A 24,887-nucleotide genomic window follows, 5' to 3' on the forward strand; every position below is an offset into this window, starting at 1 on the left:
GAAGCAATTTGATGGGCRGAAAGTGGTATTTTCCATAACAAATAATGTATAATTTTAAATACTTGAGATAGAAATTAAAGTCGTGGTGCTTACCAAAGACTAAAATTACATTTAAAAAAAACCCGAAACAACGAGAAAACAACAAACACTTGTTCCTATCAAAGCTTTCTATCCTGCTAGCAGAGAGAAGAAATGGTGGCCTCTGACTTTTTGACCCACTGTGCTGAGTGATTCAATTGAAAAATAACACAAAAAACACAAGAAGATGGATGGTGTTTGCGGTATTTTAAGGTCAAAGTACTAGGAAGAAACATTTATTTTCCTTTCCGTTTCTGTCCAGTAAAGTCAGATCAGCTCTGTGGCCATGTTGAACCAACTGTGMCAATAAAGTGTTGAAAACTTAAGAGACAAGTTAGACAAATTATCTTTTCTGTTACCCTTCAGTGTTACTTCTGCTAGAAGGGAGAAAAAAGAAGACAAATATTTAATTCTGAAATGCTTTGATGCAACAAAATGGACTGTTCTTAACATAAATTAAATACTGAAAGGCAGAAATTTACTTGACAGAAAGTTCTCAGMATTTATGAAAGAGATTAGCAAAAACGATTTCAATTAGAATTATGTGCTGAAGTGACCGAGGAAAATTAAAAAGCAGCACTGTCAGCTCCCAGTAATTTATGAATTAGCATTCAAAACAGGGTTGTTACATAAGTAGCCTTTAATTGAAAACACTTTTTTCTCCTTTTGAATAAGTTGTAACAGATGAAGGCTGAAAAGAGGTTAAAAAAAGTATTTAATCATAAATGATCAGTTTGACCCTACGCCCTGTGGAAATATTAAAGCCTTCAGAAAGGGTCACAGCTTCCCTTCTCCCCATGGGCTGTGGGGCCATTTGGGAGCAATTTGGGTGTCTAAACATGGGCATCCCCTGCCTGAGTGTATCCAAGGCAGTATCCAAGGCASCCCTGGAGCTCGGTAGATGTGACAAAGAGCTGCTGGAGTCCTATGTCCTTCTGCTGCACTGGGGAGCAATGAGGGACAGAGCCAGTGTCACCTGAGGACTGCAGCTGAGCCCCTGACAGGCTGCTCTCTTCACCTCTCAGTAACTCATTTCTAACCTCCTGCTCTGTGAAAACTTTCTCTCCTGGTCCACAARTAATTTTAAAAAACACACAACAAAGTGCCCATTTGAAGGTGAGGAGTCCTAGAAAGCCCCTTGTTTACCTCTGGGGAGTCCCTTTACAAAGGGATGGCAAAATGTGTCCAGAATACAGAGAATTGAGCATACATGAGTCACTGACAGCAGACCTCCCAAAGGGCTGTCATTTCTGAGGGTTTATAATAATCAGCTTCATTTTCCTACAAGGCAGACCCACTTGCACTAAGCTCAAGAGACAGCAGATTACACTTTGCACCAYTTAAATGTATTAATATTATATCTGCTTTCAACATAACTTTAGAAGAAATTATGTAACAACATAAAAATGCAACTAGATGGAAAGGAATACTGCAAGGCACTCAATATTGACAAGAGAACATATCCTTATTGACACCAGTTCAGAAGATTTTCTTYAGACAAATTATTATGCCACACCATCACCCAGCCCTCTGACAGACAAGCAATTTCCATTTTTAGTGGCTAGCTCCCCTTTCATGAAGCACAGGAATTCCTTCAGCCATCATTTGAACATCAGAGTGAACCTGGTCTTTAGCAATAGGCCAAGGGCATCACAGCCATGCAAGCCCATAAGGATTTGGGCTTATGCTTTGGGTAATTCTCTAGGTGAAAAAAAAAAAGTTTATATTTAAAAAAAAAAATCATTCTTCAGATTTTAGTTTCACCCCATAAATCTTGGGTATTAAATGGAAAACTCTGTTGAGACCTTGGCTTTTGACTATACACATTTGTGAAGAGGGAAAAAAGACCCAGAAGGTTTTATTTCAGCTCATTATGTCAGGYTGCCTTCATCTTTATGGACTCTCGCACTGCCCATTAACTGGATTACTTGCCTGTCACTGGAATACTAATTTGTAAACCTATCAGCAACAATCTTCTAAACCATAATTGTTCCAGTAATTGAAACTGCCTCAGTTTTGACACTCAACAACCCATTGTYTGCAACTGAGTAATTAAATGGAAGGTTTAGCTCAAAATCTTTTCCTGTTATTTCCAGCAGCAATTTAACTGAAAGTGCCCACTTCTCTTCATGTAGGTAAATGTAATGAAATTGGCCAAAACTCAGATATTACTAACCAATGTCTTCTGCACAAGTACAAGAGGGAAATAAAAATAAATTAGTGGTATATTTAAGACATTCAGATGATTAAAAAATGGAAATCACCCACATTAGCAAGTGAAAGAACAAGCAATCAGAGCCCCAAACAACCAGCAGCAGTATTAAAAGGCAGCCCCCAGATCCAAGAAGCTGCTCRTGGATGCATTAGCTCTCTCTGCCTTACTGAAATTTCGTGGCAAGCTGTTGCAGTCAGCCAGCTAGAAGGGAACAGAACATCATACATGTGGAAACTTAATAGAAAAGAATTTCTTTTATCATCTTGAAAAGACCTTGTATCTTTACCACAAATGACCAAAGGGTCTTACCTGCAGCAATTATTATTATTATTATTATTATTATTGTTGTTATTATTATTATTATTATTATTATTATTATTATTATTATTATTACTTCAACCCTTTTGCCACATTGATGAATGAAGCCCTGCAGAAGCCATTCTTATCTGTACCAGCTTTAGCATCTTACTATGCAGACTCAGAGTATGCTGACCCCCAAAGAGTTGATAAAGCTTGATCACCTCACTCTTGTGCAGAGCTACAGGCATTTTACCACACCTGCAGAGGTCCATGGCACTACCTGAGCACAGAGCTCTAGAAAAACAACCTGGCCCAAGACAGTCTTAGGCAGCACAGCAGAGCAGAAATTTTTGGCTGAGCTAAAAGAAAACCAAAACACATCTCAAATAACGTGAAGAAGGTGGTGCAAAGCACCTGCCTTGCACWGCTCTCGCATGGGCATCAGGACAGTGGCCCCTGTTTCTCCTGACCTCAGCATCACAAGTGAATGGCCCTATCTGGCAGCCTTGTGCCCCAGAAAACATCCCCCACCACATGACCTTGCACAARCATTTCCCCCTTATCTCATTAATCCATGTTTTAGCATCTCCTGTGCCAGGAATCTGAGGGACGGGCAATTTTACTGTGTGAAGCTAGCAAATAATTGAATTAAGGTTCAGTAACTGCACTTATCGCTACAAGACATATTCAAGCAAAAATAAGCTCAGCAAAGCACATGTCTGACTTTAAGTATATGTGAAGAGTCCCATTAGCTTCAACAGCATTTATCAGGCAAGTTGGAAATTCACACATGAGAGTGCAATAAAAAAAAATCAACGTATTTGATTTTGAAAGAACTCTGCAAATAAGGAAGAAAAAATTTAGGGATGGGATTAAAACTATTTAACATCTTCCATGTCATGCAATAATATGAGCTTTCTGCAAGAGGAGAGATTAAATTCCTTTACACTGGTTCATATCCCTGTTGTACGTGCAGCGCATCTGGGGATCACTCCTGAAGGGTGACAAAGGCTTTAGAGGATAACAGTCTGTCAAGACACCTACTCCCCTGAATCCCTCTGCAGTATTCAGCCAGGAGGTCACAGCCTCAGCCAGTTCCATCAGTAAATGCATTTTCAGTCATTCATGTGGGATTGGAAATGCATTTGGGCATTGTGCCATGGCTGGACCTCAGCCATACACAAACGTAACACAGAGAYGAGGATCCCCACTTCTGACTATGCTTTGACTTCCCCCTCACATGGTGATCTRTGCTCATAGAAGCTGGAGGGGCAACGAGATTTCACCTGGCTGCATTGGTGACAGCTGGAATTCTCTATTCTTGGGGGAGCTAACAAATTTGGGAAAGGCTGGACACTGTCAGGAAGAGGCTTAGCAGATTTTACCATGTAAAATCACTCCTGGAAAAAGACTTTTATTAGTATCTCTGTGGGGCATATGCAATAAAAGCAGTGCAAGTTTCAAGCCTCTCCATTCTCTGTAGTAACTAGGTACAGAACTTTAGGACACTGTTAATACTCAAGGATATCAGTATTTTTGTCCTCTTGCTTTAGATCTGCAGAGAAAGATCAAGCCCATAGCTCACAGGAGACTCAGATAATCAGTTCAAACCAAATTGCAGTATATAATTATAATCACACAASTGGCAGGCTTTGCTCAAGAGGAAATATGAGCTGGCACGGCTGAGACATTCAAGAATCACAGCCTATAACCCCAATGGAAATGCAGCTCAATAGTTAAAAAAGCCAAATGGAGCTACAGCCAGCAGCATTTGGTGCAGCCCAAGGCTGGTCTGTGGCTTGCATGCCACAAGTGTCAGAGTCAGACAAATAGAGCCCATTTGTGGCTCATCAGGACCAAAATCAGTGTCTTCACTAGGGGAGCAGTGGAGGAGCTCAGGAATGCTGCCCCAGCTCCTCCATGGATGTAGATGTAGAAATGGATGTAGGTCTGGACCATCCCCCTACACGTTTCATTTTCTCCTGTCAACTGCACTCAAGGCAAGGAGGACAAAGAAAAACCACTGCACCTCCTCCCAGCATCTCAGCCACAGCAACACCATYGGGCTGCCTTCAAGGTACTCCCCAYATCCCATGAAACAACAGAGTTGTTGGGAATGAGAAAAATAAAGACTTGAAACGTCTCCTGAARGGTCCCTGTCTGAGGGCTCTGCCGGGCGTTCAAGTCCCTCTCCTCTGGGGGATCACGCCCCATGTTCCAAGCTCTCTGCTGAACCAGGACAGAGTCAATTACAGCCAGTCTCAATTTTTATGAGGTAATCTGAATATTCTTTAAAAGTCATTTATGAAGATATAGATTTGCATTTTTGGCTTCACAACAAACAAAACAAAACTGGAAATCTTGTAACAAACTTATAGTTTTGGGTAAGGAGGCTTTTTTTTTTTTTTCCTCCCCAGGCAACGAGTGATTAATACCCTTCCCATTGTGGCCCAAGCTGTTTTCAGATATCAAACTCTGAWTTTTTCTTGATCTGGGCTTGAATTTGGCATTTTACTCATTGCAAAAATCTGTTTTTGAGCCTCTTCAGTTATTGCTTAGTTTCCCCTCAAGACATTTTTCAGTACTTCTCAGATGGACCGGTCACTAAGACTCTGCGTACTTTGAACTTCTCCACATGTTTCAAAGACACAAAAAGCTGCTTCCTCATAGCCTGATCTAACTGCAGTTAAGAGCTTTTTCCCTGGTCCTGTCCTCATACAGAGAAAAAAAGTGGAATCTAGTGAAATTGTTACAAAGCTGGTTAAGCACAGGATATGACTAATCCTGTATTTCACAGCTGGAGGTTAAACTGAGCCTCATTAAATGCAATGTTCTTGCTTACCCACAACAGAAACAAATGGGGCATGGCAGAGCTTTGTGTGTGCRCATCTCTCTCCAACACAGAAATTCAGCTCCAGCCCTTCCAAAATTTTAAGTTGCAAGAAATTGTATGATTGTCTTAAATTTGTAAKATTCAATTACCCCAGTATGTCCCTGTCTATCTGTTAGTCAACTTCTGTATCCAGATCTTGTTGAGTTATATTTCCTAGGWTTTTTAGGAACTCTATTTATATGCCTGTAAAATTCCTGGATACCACAGGTGACAACCCCCAGAACACACAGTACACCACCCAGATTTCATTACAAGTTGCTCATTTCTATCACTGATCATTCAATTTAGAAGTGCATGAATGCAAGAGAATATTTATTTTCATAGGTAGCAGCCCAAGCCCTTGGTGACCAAAGTAAACAAAAAGAATTCCACTKACTTAAAGGGCTTGAAGGTATTTTGGATGCAGTCTTTGAACTGCTTTTATAAAGCTTTATATCTCTTATTTGGGGATGAAAAACCTTTTATTCAATAAGTACATATTGTTTACTTACATCTCAACTCAATTTATTGGATAGCAAATTGGTCAGATGAGTCTTGTCATTGCAATTCATAAAAGAAGGAGGTGAAATGAACACATTTGGACATTGATTGGTTTTGCATGCTTTGTTTTATTGAAGATTCTGCTGCCACAACTATGCAACAGTTGAGGGATTCTGTCAACATTTTTGCATTTAAACATGTATGCAGTGTAGTGCAGTTAGAGGCCTAAATCAATGTTTTGAGAGAAGCCTCGTGAAAGGTCTCACAAGACAAGGTCTCTAGAGAGAAGGTCTGATGAAAATCTGGTTCTTCCAGAGCGTACTCCAAAATGCATGGAGTCCTGTAGGAATTCTCACCATTGACTTGAAAGGAATATTTGGACATGACCCCAAATATGGATCTTTTTATTACTTAAAATTAATATGCCACTAAACATTTAAACACTGTCTAAAAAATGCTAATGCAGTAACTGAGGGCACATTCCCTTCAGTATTCTGAATTTAAATGGAGACCAACTGCCTGGAAAGCTTTCATGTCTGAGTTGCTCTGTATTACAAAAAAAAAATCCAATTTCCCCTGTGAGACCTTAAATTAAAGCAATTATACTTATCCTCCTCATGCACAAACAATAGGTAGACTTTGGGGAAATTAGACAGGTTCGTAATTTTGTTCCTGTCGTGGTGAGTGTGTGCAATGCTCCTGGCACAAGCCATGGCCTCAAACAAACCTCCAGAGCCAATTGACGGAGAGGCCCAAATATTAAGACCTTACAGCAACTCTGAGAGCCGAGAGGCAACGCCACAAGCAGGAACTGTTAATGGCAGACTTGGCACAGAAGTGACTGATAATAAAACAACAGAGGAAATTGCACTCTGACTCTCCTGGAGCCAGCCAGCACATTGTGGGCAATTTCTTTATCTCCTCCTTGGGAAGAGATCAGGCTCTCCACAGAATGGCATTTACATCCTTGTTCTTTGCACTACTAATGACTGTCAGACTCTTTTCCACCCTGGGGTCCAGATTTTCTTCCTTGTTTCCAGAACGATATGCAAGAAACTGCCTGCTGAGTGCAGGGCTGTGCCAAGATCCCATTTGCCTAAGAATTGTGGCAGCCTGCAGATTCTGTGACCATGCAAGTTCCTTGCTCAAACACCTCAGCCCTGTTTTAATAGCAGTGTTAACAGGCATTGCCTGCTATCATTTTATTAACCCTACATCTGCAGCCTTCTTTAATTCAGGAAAACCATGCAGTATCTTAAAAGCAAGACTAAGAACAGTTTTCAAAAACTTCTAGGGATGCTCAAAAGATCTTCCAAGGATATTGTAAATCGCAGTCAGCTAGCAGGCTGAACTGCTGTGAAGTGCTGGTGCTACTGAAGTCTATTTGGCAATTTTAATTAAACACTCTTTTGTTCCTCATAAATCTCAAGGGYTTTCACTCCCTAGAGAACAATTTTTTTTTTGTTGTTTCTGCTCTGCAGCAGGGGACTTGAAATTTTCCCAGAAAGAGGCACCAGGACCTGATTGTCAAACATCCAGTTAGAGCCTCACTTGCCCAATGCCTCTGCTTTGTTAAAAGCTAGGCTTTTCTGAAACAAAGGTGTGTAATGTGCTCAGGGCACCTCTGAACAGAAAAATGCCTCTGGCATTCCTGTCCTCAAGGGAAAAGGTAGACACAGCTCAGCAGAGACTATAAACCAAAAGGAGTCCTGACAGCCAGTACTTACATTACAAGGAGACAGAACAGGGTGATGAGTCTACACAGCCTACAAACTTCAGTTTTAGTTAGAAGTGCTCAATCCCTGCGAGTTTACAGAATGAGCTGAAAATGCAAAATAATGTGAAAGAATGGCCAGAAGTTTGTTGGTGTTATTATCTCTAAAATGTATGCATTAGTTATGAAACTACTCCAAAGGATTCGACCTTTGGAGCTCCTAAATGTATTAAATACATGTCTCTCTAACCTTAAGGGGCAAGTGTGTAATCAAAAATTCCYTTTTAGTTCAAGGGGCAGCATGAGCAGCTGGAGTGTATTTTGTGCTTGGACATTTCCCGATCAGAGGAATGGAAAGCAAATATGGATATGGAAGGTACCCTCTCCAAGTCAACCAGKTACTACCAAAGAAAGGTTAACACCAGCCCTCCTGGGCATTTCCCACAATGACCCAGAGGAAAATCAAGACTTCACCCATGTGATGTTGCACAGACCAACCSAGAAGAACTCAGTGCACTTCTTCCCTGGAAAATTTGAGACTAAAAAAGTGTGTCCCGTGAAGCTTTCTGAAACCAACACCCAACATTCCTCAGAGGACTTTACATTCTTTTTCTTTACAATTAAAACTTGTGGGCTCTGTGGGGACTTTACCACTGTGGCTACACCACAGACACCTACCAGWACTGGAGAGCAGGATTGAGGGGCCTTTTCTGGTAGTGGCATTTGCTACAACCTCTCCCCAAACAATATAAACCAGGGCAACAAAAGTTGCAGGTTGCCAGAACCGGTGCCAGAAATTTTACCAGCAATGCCCCCAGGARCATGACCTTCTAGCTGACGTGGCCATGCCAACAAAATATCACAGCATAAACAGAGTCAAAAAAAATAAAACCTGGAGTTGTTTCTCCTCAGAGAAAYGACAGTGGGGAGAGTGATGATTACTGATGGGTTAGCAAAGTCAGAAGCAGCTCATTTCCCAACTGGAAATACACATCTCCTTCCCCAGAAAGCAAAAGAAGTAAAAAATCCAACACCCCAACACATATATGGCTATCATAATAACACCTTTATGTCCATTTACTTTCCTCCTACAGCAAAGTGTGGGTTGTCAGATAGTATTTCTTGATGTCCCAAGAGTGAGAAAAGCTTACTCCATTAACCTGTTCAAATAAACCCCTAGAAAAACAGAAGTGTGAATCCCAGCACACCTGCAGGTGGCACGTACAGTGCAGCAGAGCAGCTGCCAGGCACAGGTTGAGGAATTTTTGCCTGTCCCACTGAGGCTATCTTCCAAAGTGCTTATGGAGAAAGGATATGTTGGGAAGCAGAAGAAAATATGCAGGCGGCAACCACTTGATTCCAGAAAGGGCTCCAAAGACACCAGCTCTCAGCACACCTTCACTCCAGACATGCTGAAGAAGATAAAGCAACAAATCTCYCTCAGATGCACCAGCCAGCAAAGGGCTGTTGTGTCACTGGCCACTGGAACATAAATCCTGCCATAAAGCTTGCAAATATCCTTTGCAGCACCGGCCTTCTCGGGTTTCTCTGGATGAAGCACTATTTCAACTCTGTGTTTAGCACTTGGAAAGAAGCCAGGAAGACTTCCATAACCACCCCTGATTTGTTAATCCCTTAATGCACAGGCACTGTTTGTTACTTAGGACGTCAGGTTTCATCGCTCCTCAGCACGCTGGTGATAGAACTTCTTGACACCAGGCTGCAAATATTATTGCAAAGTCAATACTCCCAGGGAGAAAGCCAAGCCGAGTTAAAATGTGACTTTGGTGTTGACAAGCCAGTTTGGCACGGCAGAGTTCAAACAGCCAGGATCACCTGGCAACTTTCAAAACAGGAGAAAGTTTGCCAGGATCCTTTTTGACTGGAGTCTTATCCCAAGATCCGCATGGCAACAGCTAAACACTTTCCAATCAGACTAAGCAAGTAAAAACGCAGTAAGTGCATAGTGCATTATACTTTTTGGGGAAGTACTGGGAGCTACATGTACATATGCATGCGAGTTTGTGTCTATACAGATTTTCCTAATCTTTCTCATTTAAAGAGAAAAAAAATCCACATCTAAGTGTGCAGCCTGACAGGCTGGAGGTGATGCAGCTCAGTATTCCCAGGGAGTTCACCCAGTCCATGGTAGCTTCAGTAGTCCTGTCGCCCTAAGGAAAGCTGACTCCCTGCGTACAATAAATAAAGTTATTTCCTGAATGTCATCTAAAAGAGGTTGGATCCTGGTCTTTTTGAGGGCCATTGAGACATCACACAGGGGCTGCACAGCACATCACAGTCAGGCTGGCATCAGTGCCTGCTGTTGTTGGGGAGGTGCCTGACCTTCTCCAGAACAGAGTTATTTCGAAGGAATTTCCCTCCCTCCTGGATTCAAATATTTGTAATAACRAGAAGTTATCACCAGAAGGTGATGACACTTGAGGACAGCAGAGGAAAAGGCACAGCTTTCACACCCAGGGCAGCACACAGGTGAAGGGTTGATGCATGAACCTGAAGCAGCCCCAAGCACCCCAAAAYTAACTGGGTTTTATCCTCCTTGGAGAAACAACTCCAGGTTTTATTTTTTTTTTACTCTGTTTATGCAGTAAGCCTATGCAGCCATTCATCCCCTATTCATCACCACCAATTTTTTTTGACCTCCTAAGGCAGATCTGACAGAGTAATGTGCTTGGCTGTGCAGGACAAAGCTGGGCCAAGGGCACACGGAGCCCATCCCCAAATCCATGCACATCCCAACTGCCCACCCGCTGACCATCTGCTCATCAATAGCTCCAATTAAACACTCTGGGGTTTCGACCGCCACCAGACACCAGCTCAGCCACAGTTTGGGAGAAAGACAGAGGGAGTTAAAATTAAATTAGCAATCGATTAATACATGAAGCAACTCCAAAGCTGTTGAGTTGAGCACCCTTTTGGGGTTTAACCCTTTGGTGCCCTATGAGTTTTGTTTCATGGCCAGTAATGCCAATGAGTACGCTGGGAAAAAGGAGCAATCTTTAAAAAAGCTCACAGTCAGATCAAAATGTGTATTTCAGAAAAAAATATCATTTGAGCAAAATTATTTTATTGAAACTTCAGCAAGCATAGAGCACTTTATTATTTTTGTTTGTTTATTTTAATTGAGAATATTTTTAAAATGAGATCCTGAAATAGTCTATTCACCGATTTGGCAAAATGCAAAGAACCTCAAAGAACCACAACATAAAGTGGCAAAAAGGCATTTTTTWAAAAATATAACAAGGCCTTCTTTATTTCCAATCTCATAATTGGGAAGAATCTGGAACAAAATGACTGTGAAATGTAGTGCTTGAAGTAAAAAGCAAAGTATAGAAAAAAAACCTTTAAAATGCCATGAAGATAGAACACAAAACAGTGAAAAGATGCAAAGAACAGGAATAAAAGTGTAATTTTTCCAGTGGTTTAAATAGACAATGGCTTATTGAAGGCAGCAGAGCTGCCCCTGTTTACACCAACTGCTGTGTTTTACAGGGGATCCAGAGGACACACCAGGCAGAATGGCTGTTTTCTTCTCACTGCTTGACATTGCTATATAAAGACAGGTAAGCATCAGGAGTGATCAAAAGCACWGTAGCACGTGGAATAGACTTTGAAAGTGCCACTTTAGAGAGTCTGTTCAGATTTAAGTAAGATCTCAAATAAAAGCTAGGAGCCGGTACCACACAAAACTATTCCCAAGGCTGTTCTTTGACAGCAGTCTCCCCTTACGACAAGATAAAAGTCAATGTAAATGGGCAAGCAAGACAAAATCCTACAGCAAGGACACAGGCAGTGTTGGACCCTCACAGCATCCCCAGGAGCAGAGGTGGATCAAGGAGCTCTGCAGGGAGGCATTAATGCATCTCTGAAACACATATAGAAAGAGGATTCACCTACTTTTCCCTATTTTTTTTTTAATTTTAACAAAAGGAGACCAAATGCTATCCATGTGAGGTTAATATGAATTATGTTCTTCCTAGGCAGGATGTTTGCCAGAAGCCCTTGTGCAGTCAAATGGGCAGTCAGACACAACCACATAGAAACAGGAGAACCGAGCCACACTAGCATCTATTAGAAATAAAACTTACCTGGGAAAGAAGCTTGTTGTCATCCTCCAGCAGTTTCACTTTTGTTTCAAGTTGCCTGATATAGTTGGAAGACGAATCTTTAGGAAAAGAAAAAGAAGAAACCACATTAAAGCTTTTTGTGTTACAGGGAAGTATTGTCAGACAGCAGTATGTTTTCCCACTCTGTGGAGGGAAAGTTTGGGAAAGACTTGATAAATAAAACCCTAAGTGTTTAGGCTGAGGAGGGACTCTGTCAAAGACTTTTTTCACTAAAAATCTGAGATTCAGCAACAGCAATATCTTCTGTCAATCTGCATCAATGCCACCAGTTTGAGGTATGGGGGGGGGGAGAATCTAGAATGAAAGTGAAGTTGAAACACCGTGTTTTGTATTTTTATAAAAGCAATTTCCTAGTTTTGAAAGCCATTCTCATTCATCTAGAATGCACCAACATGCTCCACAACAGAACAAGATGTTTCCTTTTAGGTTTGAATAAACAACCCCTCCACACACGTGCCTTTTTCTTTCAAAAACAACMGAGAAACTCACAAAACTAAGCTGTTGGCACAGCTCTAAGAGGAGGTCAGTGCCACAACTCCCAGCGCTGTCAAAGGGGGGAGAAGTGTATTGAGAAAGGCCACAGAGCTGCAGTGTGCACACAGCCTGAGTACACCAGTGCCTACCCAGGACATCTGTTTGTTCCAGTGCAAGCATGTGACACCAATCAGGAAAACACCAGGACAATAAAACACGGAATACCCGCACATAAAACGGTAATACTCAACCTGAAGGAATGCAATGGCTGCTTTAMCATTGCAGTAAGACAGCAACACCAGATAGGGTGGCCTGGCATGGAAGATAAGCTGCCGGGGAGCTCTGTGGGTGGCTTACAGCTCTCCAAAGCATCTGGCTTTTGTTTTAAACCAGGCTTTGAAGAAACACATTTCAAAATTTCACAGAGAAGAAAACAAAASAACCTGGGAAAACCTTTTCTCCATTTTCAGGATAGCTTGGTGAGTTTCTCCCATACACTTGGATCTTTGCAAAATTTCTCCTCCATTTGTAATTTTAATAGCAGAGGCCATGAGCTGTTACAGAAGGAGGAAAAGTTTTGCCATGTAAGTGTATGAAAAACCCCAAACATTTTCCATACTTCTAAAAGGGCTCTGCAAGGTGGAATTACATTTTACCTCATYTAATTATTTATGGCATGACTGCAGACACCACTGTTCAGCCCCAGGACTCCTTGCTGAGCGTAAATTGGTGAGGAATGGGGTGTTAACACAACGGTCCTGGTGTGGGGTGGGTATGTGCTGCCAATGGCCAGCACATTTTGGGATCAGCCCCAAGGGTGAGCAGACCCTTCTGGCTGCAGCTGCGGCACACCAACACTCACCCACGCACACGGGTGAGGTTTAGGCTGGCCCTGTGCTGAACAGCTTCTCTCTGCCTTTGCCAGTGGCTGCCAAAGGCACTGGGCACTAAGCCTGGATGCTCTTCCTGGCCACCCTGGGGACAGTTCAGCAGCAGAACTAGCAGGGAAGGGACAGCTCATCACTGAGACTGCTTTGGACACTCAAGGGAAAAACTGGAATATGCTCCAAAATGTGCTACCGTAGACCAGTGCCAAGCCACACATAAAGGAACAGYGGGATGGATCCCAGTCAAGTGCCCATCTAAAGTGCACTCTCAGAGGAAAAATGTTCAGTTTTTTGTTTGGATTATGCTTTGTCCAAACCCAGGAAATCCAAACAAGTCCTCATGAGAAAGGTTAAGAAGGCACTGTAGAGAGCTATGTAAGTTCAGCAAACAGCTTAAATGGTGATAAGGTTTGCAACAATATTGGCTTGAGCTGCAGGGAGCACAAACTCAGCCCAACAACCACCCTAACATGGGGGGAGTCTCCAACAGCAAACCTAGCAGRTTATAGAACCAATCTAAAGCATCTTCCCCGTGAAGGCTTCTTGCCAACAGTGCCATAACTTCAGCCATGAATATCTAAAGGTGGCAGGTAGAATGCTGCAGCAGAACRGTGCTGAAGGCAGCAAGATTTCAGGATCAGCTTGAAGGGCTTGCTGAATTAGTAATGAACCTGTCCTCCAGCAGGGTGCAAGGGGAGTTTGAGATTGTTAAATGTAAAGCCAGGAACACCATGGATCCTTTGGTTTGACCCCCTCTGTGCCCCAGGCCATTGCACTTGGTTAACTTATCCCTAAATTCAGTACAGTAATACCCATTTGGCTAAACAGTTCCAAACCCAGTCCCCATCTCTGTCTGAAGACAACCAGAGACTACACCACTTCCAGTTGTGCGCTGAATACATCAGCTTCTACTGGTAGATTTGGGCAGAGAAGGTGTCCTTGCCACCTGCACTGCAGCTTCACCAGTACCCTCACAGAGCTAGCAGCTACAAGAAATTTAGGTTAAGTGGATGAATGATGACACAGAAGCTGTTGTGCTCAGGCCCTGAATGCTACAAGGACTGACTGGCTGGTTGATGAAAAGAATAGAGCATCACTGCAAAAGAAAAGGAAACAGAATTATTTCCTCTCTGTGGTTTCATACCCCTCACCATAAAAAGCTGTACTCCTTGGTAAGGCAAAGCCCTGCATCCTTGGGAGMCAACACACACCACAACTACTACCAGTCCTGAAAGCCTGATCTGAGACCTGCTAGAGTTCTTCAGGCACCACTGTTCAATCCCAAATCATGTTTGATGTCTGACCTCAGCCAGAAAACACCCTACAGCAATATAAAATATACATAGGGAAAAAAACCCAAAAAGCTGTTTTGTCAGCAGAAGATGCTCCATCTCAGACAAAGGCTGAGAAACAGTACTCAGAGCCATCACAATCCTTGCTGTGCCCTCAGAGATGAATCACCTCTATCTTCTGGACCTGCTTGTCTTGAGGCAGGTGCCAGATGAGCCATTTGCATTTTGACCTCAGTTTTAAAAGATCTCATAAGTCTCACAACAGTAGTCAGTAACACTGCTAGGCTAAGCAGTGAAACCCCAGGCTAGGTCKTGCCTATGTTTGATCAAGAAAACATTCCCAAGATATTTCTGCCTCTGCCCTTCCTCTTATCAGTGAGTTTACMTCCTCTCCTGCCTCCCCCAGAGCCAGGAGACAAGGATGGACCCTCTGACCCACCCAGGAGAGGCAGCAGGGCTGATCACTGACTGATCAAACCCATTCATCCCTTTTCATTAGAAATCAAACGGTCCTTACTGCTGTGCCAAAGCCTGCTGCCAGCTGTGAGCAATGCTCCACCTTCAGCAGCCCAAAAGCTCTCCTCAGCAGCATGAGCAGGTCCCTGGTACTGGGGCATACCCCCAGCACACCCCCCTCAGCCACACCTCATGGCACTGATTTTGAGTCACTCACACTTGCCAGTGCCCKGCTGCTGACCAGACAAGAATGGTGGTCAAGGACACATGGTCAAGGATAAATTTTCTGGCACTCTTTTCTCTGGCACTCAGTGCTGCCTGGGATGCCATCAGGGCCAACATCCTCCTCTAGCTACCCCCCTGGGGCCACGAGCAGCAGCTGCACGAGCGATGGTGCCTTAGTGGACCAGATGGCACCAGAGGGAAGGAATTTCCATCCAAACATTTCACATCCCACTCGGCACCCTCCCTGTGGCAGCCATCACAAGAAGAGGGAATCAGGGAGAGGCAGCAGAGTGCCCTGCCAGGCTGCTACCCACGACAGCAGAGTGGGTGAAAACCATCATCACCATCAGCCATCACTCACCTGCACAGTGTAACGCTACAAGCTAAATTGTTCACAGAGCTGTAAAACCTGAAGCCCCGTTTCTTTACAAAGCCTTGGAAAAACTAATTGGATATAGCTCCCCACATTATATGCACCAGAGGTAGAAGAGCTGCGTTCCAGCTCAGGAAGGAGCATTACTATTATTATCCACCCTCCTCAAGATTTACTGCTCTAAAAAACATACTCCATCTGGAACGGGATGTAATTCAGCTTGGATGTAATCTAGCTGAGTAACTTTTCTCCACATAGATAAACCACTYAATACTCATTACAGCTAAATGGAGGCAAGACAAATCACTCTACCTTGTTTTAACTCAATGGTCTCCCAGAGAGCAGGGAACTGTCTGGCTCTTCAAGCTTTGTAAAAACATAAATTAGAGATTGTTTTAACAAACAAAACAACCTTGCAGCCTGCAGAGCATAGAACAGTGTAATTTTAAAAGACACTTGGAGCCTTTCTSATTCTCATCTGAGATTTCAGAGGAATCTGTCAGAGGGGTAAATATGATAAATTACACATTTATTTTGACAATAGCAAAATAAATGGCTTTGTTTCGTCGTATGCCACTTCTCCAACCACAAGCATGCAGAGCAGAGGTTTGTGTAGCAGCTAYGTGGCTGGGATCAAGACACTTTTATTTAAGACCTTTTCATAATAAGGCACTAGCACCTAAATTAATATAAGAAAAAAATGCACTCCATTTACTTAGGGCAGTTCACACCAGAGATGCCAGAAAAGGTTAATGTAGGTGTCTGTGAAATGAGAAGATTGTCAAGAGCCCTTCTGTGGGACTCACTCACAGCAGGACAGTCCTTACACCCAGCCTRGACAATACCAACTAAGTATGATTTAAGACAGTAAAGCATAGCAATATTTTGTYAATGTCCTGCAAACAAGGCTCTCCCTGTCCTCATAAAAAGCAGCATCCCTAGAGGGATTCTCCCAAACCAAGCAGGAAAGGCACATGAAGGAATGATGCTCTGCCAGATTTGCACCTTGCAGCCAGCTGCCTTCTTTGCATGATAGATTGCTGACATTTTCTCTTCTTCTCCTTCCATCAAAGATCATCTCATAAAAGGCCTTCACGTGTGCTCAATAAAACACTGCTGTTTGTTGGCAGTTTCATTATCACATCTCTGCTCTTCACCACTATATTTCAGATTTGTATTGCTCTACTGGTCTTGCTTCTTGACACAGACAAGCAGGCTGAAAAATGGCCACTGGTTATATCCTGYAAAGATGTTGATTTATTACAGCAACAGCACTCTTTCAGAGCAGTTGGAAAGCAGATGAAACTCACATATCTTAAATATTGTCATTAAAGGAAACTATTGGGACAGATGGACAAACACACTACCCTTGGTTTTTCCTAGGTAGCCCCCATCTTCTTGTTTTTACCAGCAAGCCCCACTCCTAATGTCCTGTTTCAGACTGGTGTGCAAGGCAAGTTTACACAAYAGGCTTCAGTCAGTGGATGGCTCAAATGTGAACAGGGACACCATAGAGACAATTACTGAGTTATTTTAGTTTCACAGGTTCTACCCTCTGCTCTGCAGCACCAGGGCTTTCAGGGAATGCTCCTTGGTTTGCCTTGGCATATCTCAGAATCTCAGAATAATCTGGGTGGAGGGGAAGGRACCTTCATCAGTGCAACCCATGCAGTGAGCAGGGACAGCTTCAACCAGATTAGGCTGCTCAGAGCCCCATTCACCTGTCCTTGAATGCTTCCAGGGATGAGGCATCTACCACCTCTCTGGGCATCGTCTTCCAGTGTTTCATCAGTCTCATTGTAAACACRTCTTTCCTTRTATCTAATCTAAACCTGACTTYTGTCAATTCAAAGCCATTAATCTATCTCCTATCATTACACACCTTTGTAAAAAGTCCCGCTCCAGTTCTATCATAGCCTCCTTTATGCACTGAAAAGCTGCTGTAAAGCCTCCTTAGAGCCGTCTCTTCTCCAGGCTGAACAACCCAAACTCTCAGTTTTTCCTCAGAGAAGAGGTGTTCCAGCCCTCTGATCTTCTTCATATCTTCATGACCATCAGCTCCAAAATACCATACTTTGATAATCCCAAATTCCATGCCTTTCCAGTAGCAGCTCAGGCATAATTCGGGGTCTCCCTTGGGATGTGGTAAGAGAATATGCAACAACAAGGTCTATGGTAAATAGAGGCTCCCAATGTTTTGTACCTTTGCAAGATATTCTGCAAGCAAACCACACCAACCTGCTCTGCCTCTGTCCCACCAGCTCATTCACCATGGGTGATGTGGGGAGACGTTTCCTCTGCACTCTGCCAGTCAGTGTTAAAAGAGGCAGCAGGACTGCACTTACAGAAAGAGAACTGAGGCCAAATCTTAAATATTTCCRTAGCTGTGGTGCTGCAGCACATCAACTGAACAGACAGTGCCTYAGACTACACTAAATAAATTAAAGGCCCATCTGTGGCATCCAAAGCCACCCATGGTAACATCTGTCTGAATAAGACTGGTAGGATCAGGCCTCACTTTCAAGGTGCAAGTGATAGCTCAGTCATAGCTGAGTTATTCAAACAGCAGTCAAAACAACAGAGARGTGTGTAGCCAGTCCAACCACAAATAACCAAGAAATATGGTCTCAGATTAATCACATTGTTAACTCTAACAAGACAGTGGCTAGGCACTGGCAAYGTGGCTGTGCTGCTCTGACAGGATGGAACATATGCCACTGCAGCTATTTAATTAACATTTCATAGCAAGCCTCTAACTACGAGCGCTGAAGGTTTTCAAGACTGCATGGTCCCGACTCAGTTTCAGTTCATTAGACCTGTCTGGGTGCTTAGCAGCCTCAAGCTGGYCTGTAAGAGTCTGGTAAGGTCTCTCCTGACTCTGGTTGTAGTGAGCTGTGACTTCCAGCCATGRCATCATCTCCACACACAGCAAAACATCTGCCTACGATGAATGTCAACAGTACAGGAGCTCCTGACGGCAGGATGTCACCAGGAGATGGCTGACAGGGAAGGAGGAGTTTGTGTATCCATGTACTGCAGCACAGGAGTCACCAGTTTCCCATTCCTTGGGTGACATGTACAGGACAATCTTTGGGGTGGCTGTCCCTCTATCAGCATTGCCCCAGAAATTTTCAAGGTAAAAAAMCAAGGAAAAAAATCATGTCTGCTTTACAAGTAGTGTTTAATGCCTGACTGTGGGCATCACCCTGAGAAAAATCAGTGTGAGTTTTTGATGGTTCAGCCTCAGACTGAGCTTTCAGTCAAGAGTGAATAGAATGTAATTAGATGAAATAAGCAAGCACAGCAATAGAAATATTAATGTCCAAGACACRTACCACCAGACAGTCTTGACTGATGCACATGTAACAGAGAAAAGCTGATTTACATCCCCTGCAGTGCTCTCGCTCCCTGCACATGGAAACCTGCCCTGTCTGACGAAGTAGGTGCTCTCCAGATCAATCCCAGGTGCTGCAATACCTGCAACACCCATCACAGCCCAGTGAACACSAGGCAAAATTCAGGGTTTCCTTGGCCTCTTTAAGAAGCCATTTGCTGTGYAACCACTAGATGTACTCAATGATTTCTGCCTGAATGCAAAAAAAGACAGTTCTGAAGAAAGTAGGACAATGTTCAGATTTCAGGTGGATCAGACTGATCCTGTCTTCCAGACACTGTGGGCTGAGCATTTCCATACCAGAGCTTGCTAGTTGATGTGAAGCGAGACAACAGAAGATACAGAAGCTGGAGTAAAGACAGGGGAAGATCAGATTGACCACTGGATTTGATGTTGCACTCATGAAGGCTTGCAAGAGAGGAAAAGAYGAGTAACACCAACAGATTGGAGGCTTTTTGATGGCCTCGTGCCTTRGTTAACAGAGCTTCATCCAAAAAGCTTTGTTTCCCATGACACTGTAGCAGTGCAGGAGCTCCTGCTGTCGCCAGCCCCAGCAGAGTAAAGCCATAGCCCACTGACCAGTGCCAAAGCAGTGACTTAGGAGATCATCATAATCTTCCTTATCCTGTACCTCTCTACTATTGCCACAGATGGACAGGGGCTGATCTACCACAGCATGGCCTGAGCAGGACCTTCCATCAGAGTCTAATTTTAGAAACTGAGAGATAAATCTGCTTTTGACAGACCCATGGATTGTTTCTTCTTGGTACAACAAACTCCTTGATCCACATGAAGGAACAGCCAAACTCTGCTTGAAGTTTGGTCCAAGCAGCCAGTTGGGTTGGACTGTCCTTCGGGGGAAGACAGAGGGGAACAGAAAGTTGTGTCACCAGAGCTCGTTYGGGGAGCRAGCTGCAAGTCACTCACTGCTAATGGGATTCTGCAGCTTTAATGATTATGAAAAGGTTAAAATGACCTGCCAGGCACCCTCAGCTGTTTAAGCTTCTTTTCCTTCCTCGTGCTGCTTTAATCTTGATAGCATGATCACGTGACCAGGTCAAAAAAAGCCCCAAAGCCGATTAGTGTCTTTCCACCRGCTACAAAGGACTCAACATTTGGGGTGGTGTGGATGTTTCAGCACGAGGGGCCCACTTTGCTCCACMACCTCCTTTTGGGGGCACCCATGAACACTGCAGCCTCTACAAGTCAGCAAGGAAGTACGGTCCCAGGGGAAATTCCCTGAAACCGATGGGACAGGCTGTACTCACTTCTGTTTGTATCAATCCAGTTACTTAATTTCTCTCTGCCATTGCCAAAACCCAACCCTTCCTGTGTGACTTTGGATACTGCTTTGGATACCCAGTGGTAGCTGCTGTCCCTGTTYCTACAGCATCAACCAAAGGCTCAGTTCGTCCCACTGCCAGCATGCCACACTCACAGCTTCTGCCAAAGTCAACCCAGACTTTTGTGGCAGCATCCTTTGATTCCTCACAYACAGCAGTCCTGTGAAAAAGGATCTTGGAGACTACTACAATTTGTAAACTGTGCATGAGCCAGTTGTTAGGCTGAAAACAATATCTGAGATCGTATCATGATGCAGAAACAAGAGACCTGTATGTAAACAGGGGAAATAATCCTCCTTCACCAGTGCTATTAAAGATCTTGGACAGGGATCTGTGTCCAGTTTTAGGCATCACGCTTCAAGACTCATGTGGGCTAGCTGGAAAAAATTCAGGAGAGAAATAAGGAGGATCAGACTGTGGAAAGTRTAATCTAGCAGGAGAGCTTGAAGGAATCCAGATTGCTTAGCCTGGGGAAGAAAAGACCAAACATAGATGYAAATATGTAAATGACTGTCAGAAAAAGAAAAAGTGAATAAATTGTTCTCGATCTCCATCCAGGAAGAACAAAGTCTCCAATAATAGAACTTTAAGGGCTAGAGGAGTTTGCCTTGGTAGGCAGYGGAATTGCCATTGATGATGAGTTTCACAAGCAGGTTAAACAAACATCTGTCAGGAGCAGTTCTGGTAGGTCTGACTTGGGGCAAAGGGATTGATTAGGTGAAATGAGAGCCCTTCAGTCSTGTTTTTCATGTCTACCCTGTACAATATCACATGAGAAAAATCTGTGGTTGTTYCACTTTCATTCCAGAAAGCAAACACCACAAGTTATTTGAAGGCAAAAATGAAATCATTAAGCAACCTCTGTTGTCAGATTCAGCAGTCTGAAACCATCCATGCCTTTTGGTTTTCCATCACCTGCAGAATGTCTTATCTAACTGCAGGGTGGCTGGCAAAGAAGAAAACAGGTCTGGAAAGACTGTGGAGAGAAGAACAAGTGCTGGGGTAGGGCTCTGATATTACTGGGATCTTTGCAATAAAAAGGTTATATTAGAAACAGATGAGTGTGTAAAATACAGACAAAGATTTCAAAAGTTACTACTTCCCCACAAAAAAATGAGGGTTTTATCTTTAAGAGTTATCCAGCTTTTCCACATAAATTCACAGTCCTAAATAACAGAAGGCCAACATGCACGAGGCTTGGTATGACTATAGTAACAACATATGGTCTCTAGCTGAAAGAGCTTAAAAAAGAGGATGCTCAGTGTATGCAGGCAAGCCGGAGARTGCCAGGAAACCACGTGGGCTAGGGAACAGCCTCAGAAACACTGACAGACCAACTGTGGTCAAGGCTTGTAGGCACTGTGTTAGAGTAAAGGGCTGGAGAARGCTGTGGAGACAGCTGAGCCCATGTCTGAGTCTTTGGGCACCACAAGTGARAGTGCTGATTTGAAAACTGAGGATGGGGGAATGGACACCAGGTTGTTTTCAGTATTTTAAAAGTCCAGAAACCCCCATARTAAGTTGCTAACTTCCCCAAAACAGCCACATGGTCTTTTGAGACTGGAAGGTAGCTATCAGAAGCCTAAGAACTCTTGAGTTCACATTAGTTAAACCAAAAAGAGTTGCAAATGAAAGATAGGCTGGGTTCAGAGTTCTTTGCCATCCTGTCACAGTCCGACAGCTGTGGAAATTAGGCCAATCTGAAATGTCTGCATGCACAGGTGCCYGGCTAAATTACCTCTTACAAATMCACTGAAATGACCRCAAGTGCTTCCAAAATCTCCTCCCTGGTCCCCAATTTGCACTATTGCTGCTCCACTTCTCAGCAAGGAGAAACAGTGAGCATCCACAATCARTATTCTTCTCTTTCTTCTTCTCATGCTGATCAAAGTTGCACAGGATGTTTGTCCCCAAATCTGAGCCCACCCAAACACACGYCAGATTTGATCCCACCCTTGGAGGATTCAGGGGAGTTGTTGCATTTCCAAAAGCTTCACTAGATTTGACAAGACCTTTGCTGAAATGTCTCCATTTTCATGGCAAACTTCTAACTATCAGTGGTTCAAAACCCAGCGAGAAATACACGAGGTTAATCCAAAGGCTTGTGAAAGAGAACAGTTGTGAATGAGCTTTGCTTTGACATTTTAGGTTTGTTTGAATCCTTTAACACGTTCTCCTGGATAGATTAACATTACCTCCTAGGTAAGAAGTACTGCCAAGTTTCAGATGTCTGTAAATCTTCTATTTGACACTGCACATACAAATGGGCCRGTAGATTTTATGCAGAAATTCCCACTGCCTTTGAAGGAATCCTGCTTAGAAACTGATAGCACAAAGCAGTCCAGCTGCAGAAGGGCTCTCTTGAGTTTACAAAACTATTTCCTAAGCAACCTGTGAGGGGAAAGGCAGATTACCAGATTAATTGTTGGGGGAGGTTTTTGTAAAAGGGTAAATAAAATCTTACATAGTCACAGAAGTCTTCCTTTGCAAACATCATGCTGAAACTTTTGCAGGCTCTAAAAATGCATTATGGGTTGTAAATCTGCTCCCCCTTTTTGCTTGGGAAGATTCTTCTGGACAATAAATGCAGCGAGCCTGGGAGAGGGCTGAATAATTATCCACTCCACACAATGGAAACGAGCCTTTCCAACACGGTCCTCAACTGTCAGGAATCCAAGCTGCGTGATAATTAAAACTCAAAAATCCTCTTCCATCCAGAGAGAAATTAAACTTTCATTTCCACTCCTCAAATAACCCCACCACATCCAGGAAGCTCCCTATTAAAAAAAATATATATCTCATAGATGCAAATGATGCCCTTCTGAGTACTGACAGGAAAAATTTAATTGGCAGTGAGAAAAAACTAATGATTAGGTTAATGAAAAATAGGCTGTATTGACTCGGGCCACTCGACCATTCCTGATGAGGGTAAACAGCCCCCCTTCTTCTTCCCTGCTCCCCTCGCCTTTGTCTGCAGCGCACGGCGAGGCTGGGAGCAGGAACGCATTCAAAGGCAATGCCTGGTTGGGAAAAGGCTGGAGCCAGATCAAAGTCCCTCCACCCAGGGGCCCAGCAGAGCCCAAAGCTYGCTGAACAATCTCCATGTGCCCATGAATTCATTATCCCCCCACACACTGCACAGAGTGCCCTACATCTCATCTTTAACCTCAGCACTGTCTGCCCCCACCTTCTCTCCCTAAGAAAAGTGCAAGGTAGCAAAGGTGTTAATGCTTTTTCCAGAAAAAAAGCATTTATCTGGTTTTAACCGTATTTATACGCAGGATGGTCACAAACCTCATTCCCACACCGGGGCTGGCAGGAGAGGGATCTTGGCCAAGGGGCGAGGAAGATGCCTGATTTCACASTATCACCCACTCTTGCCACACTGCTTGGGATGAGGGCTGGCTGGGAAGTTTGAGCTAAAGCAGTTTTTAGTAGGAAAACACTGTTTTATCAACAGAGCACTTTTTTTATCCCACACTCTCAGTTTCATGCAATTTTTAGCTCAGGATGAAATTTCTGGTCAGACCCTCAGAGAGAGGAGAGAAAGCCTAAAATAGCTGAGAGTCCATGGCTTAAGGCAATCACCAGGAAACATTTAAATCCCTGTACACTAAGCTCTTGTGGAGTTGGGGACTGTAYGTGTATGTGTCAGAGACACACAAATTTCTACAGCCAGGGATATGGAGCTTGGCTAAACTGCAGGCAGAAACCCCATACCTGGCCCTATTTGCCAAAAATAACCACAGCTGTAGAGTCAATGATTCCTACCAGCTAAGATGGGCACCTGTGAAGGCCCCAGTGTTCACCTACATGTCAGTTTTGGATCTCTGTGTGTCTTGCTTTTAGCAGRTTCAATGTGCTGGACTCTTCCAGACATCCAGTGTTTTGAGAAGCAACGCTGTGCTGCAGTCCAGAGCAGAAGACCCTGTTCCCTCTACCCTCTCCCCTGTGATTTTTGGGTTTTCTGAGGTATTTATTTTTTCTTCCCCTGCCCAGTTCTTCCTTTCCATGCAGCAGCACAAACCCCTCAGCCTCACACTCTCCTATTGTGGCCTGTAGTTAAACATTACATGCTGCGGTTGCCTACTAATTTAACTRACTTTTGATAAACAATCCAATGGCAGTGTGAGATCATCAGATGACGGTGTGCTTCTTCCTAAACATCTTTAGGGACTCAGGACAGACAGGAGAAACAGCCACTCATACAAAATGATAAAGTATTCACACTTAATTCACTGAACTTCAGCGTCAAGCTGGAAGATGTCATGGATCCAATGGATCCAATCCCTGCTAGCTTTCACCTGAGAAAAAATCTGACCAAAAAACCATAAACAACTGTGTCAGAGGRGACCCTTCATGCCATCGAATTACACAAACAGAGCAGAGACAGCTGCCTATGTTCTCACCTGAGGGTGGAGGGAAATCCTTGTTTTGGGAAACAGCAACGTCCCTGCTCCTACCTGCAGCCCTTTCCTGCCTGCACCTGCTGTCCTGCCAGGGCAGTCAGCAAGAGGAAATTAAACAGGAGAAGAGCTGTCAAGTGTAATGTGTTGGCTGTGCCAAACCAGCATGGGCTTTGTCAGGGCTGGCTGAGGCCAACCAAAAATATGCTATA

The 24,887-nt window shown here is 43.5% G+C and overlaps 1 protein-coding gene across 1 annotated transcript in view; it reads right to left on the reverse strand.

Moving 5' to 3' along the window:
• Positions 1 to 24,887, reverse strand: part of CCDC85C (coiled-coil domain containing 85C) — a 108,178-nt gene that overhangs the window by 30,144 nt on the left and 53,147 nt on the right. The window contains exon 2 of the mRNA XM_057377650.1: positions 11,787 to 11,863. Coding sequence (XP_057233633.1) covers positions 11,787 to 11,863 — 77 coding nt within the window. The remainder of the gene's footprint in view (positions 1 to 11,786; positions 11,864 to 24,887) is intronic.

Source organism: Malurus melanocephalus, unplaced genomic scaffold, assembly GCF_030028575.1.
Source record: "Malurus melanocephalus ecotype Western Australia unplaced genomic scaffold, MMel_1.1 scaffold_320, whole genome shotgun sequence".
NCBI classification, from domain to species: Eukaryota; Metazoa; Chordata; class Aves; order Passeriformes; family Maluridae; genus Malurus; species Malurus melanocephalus.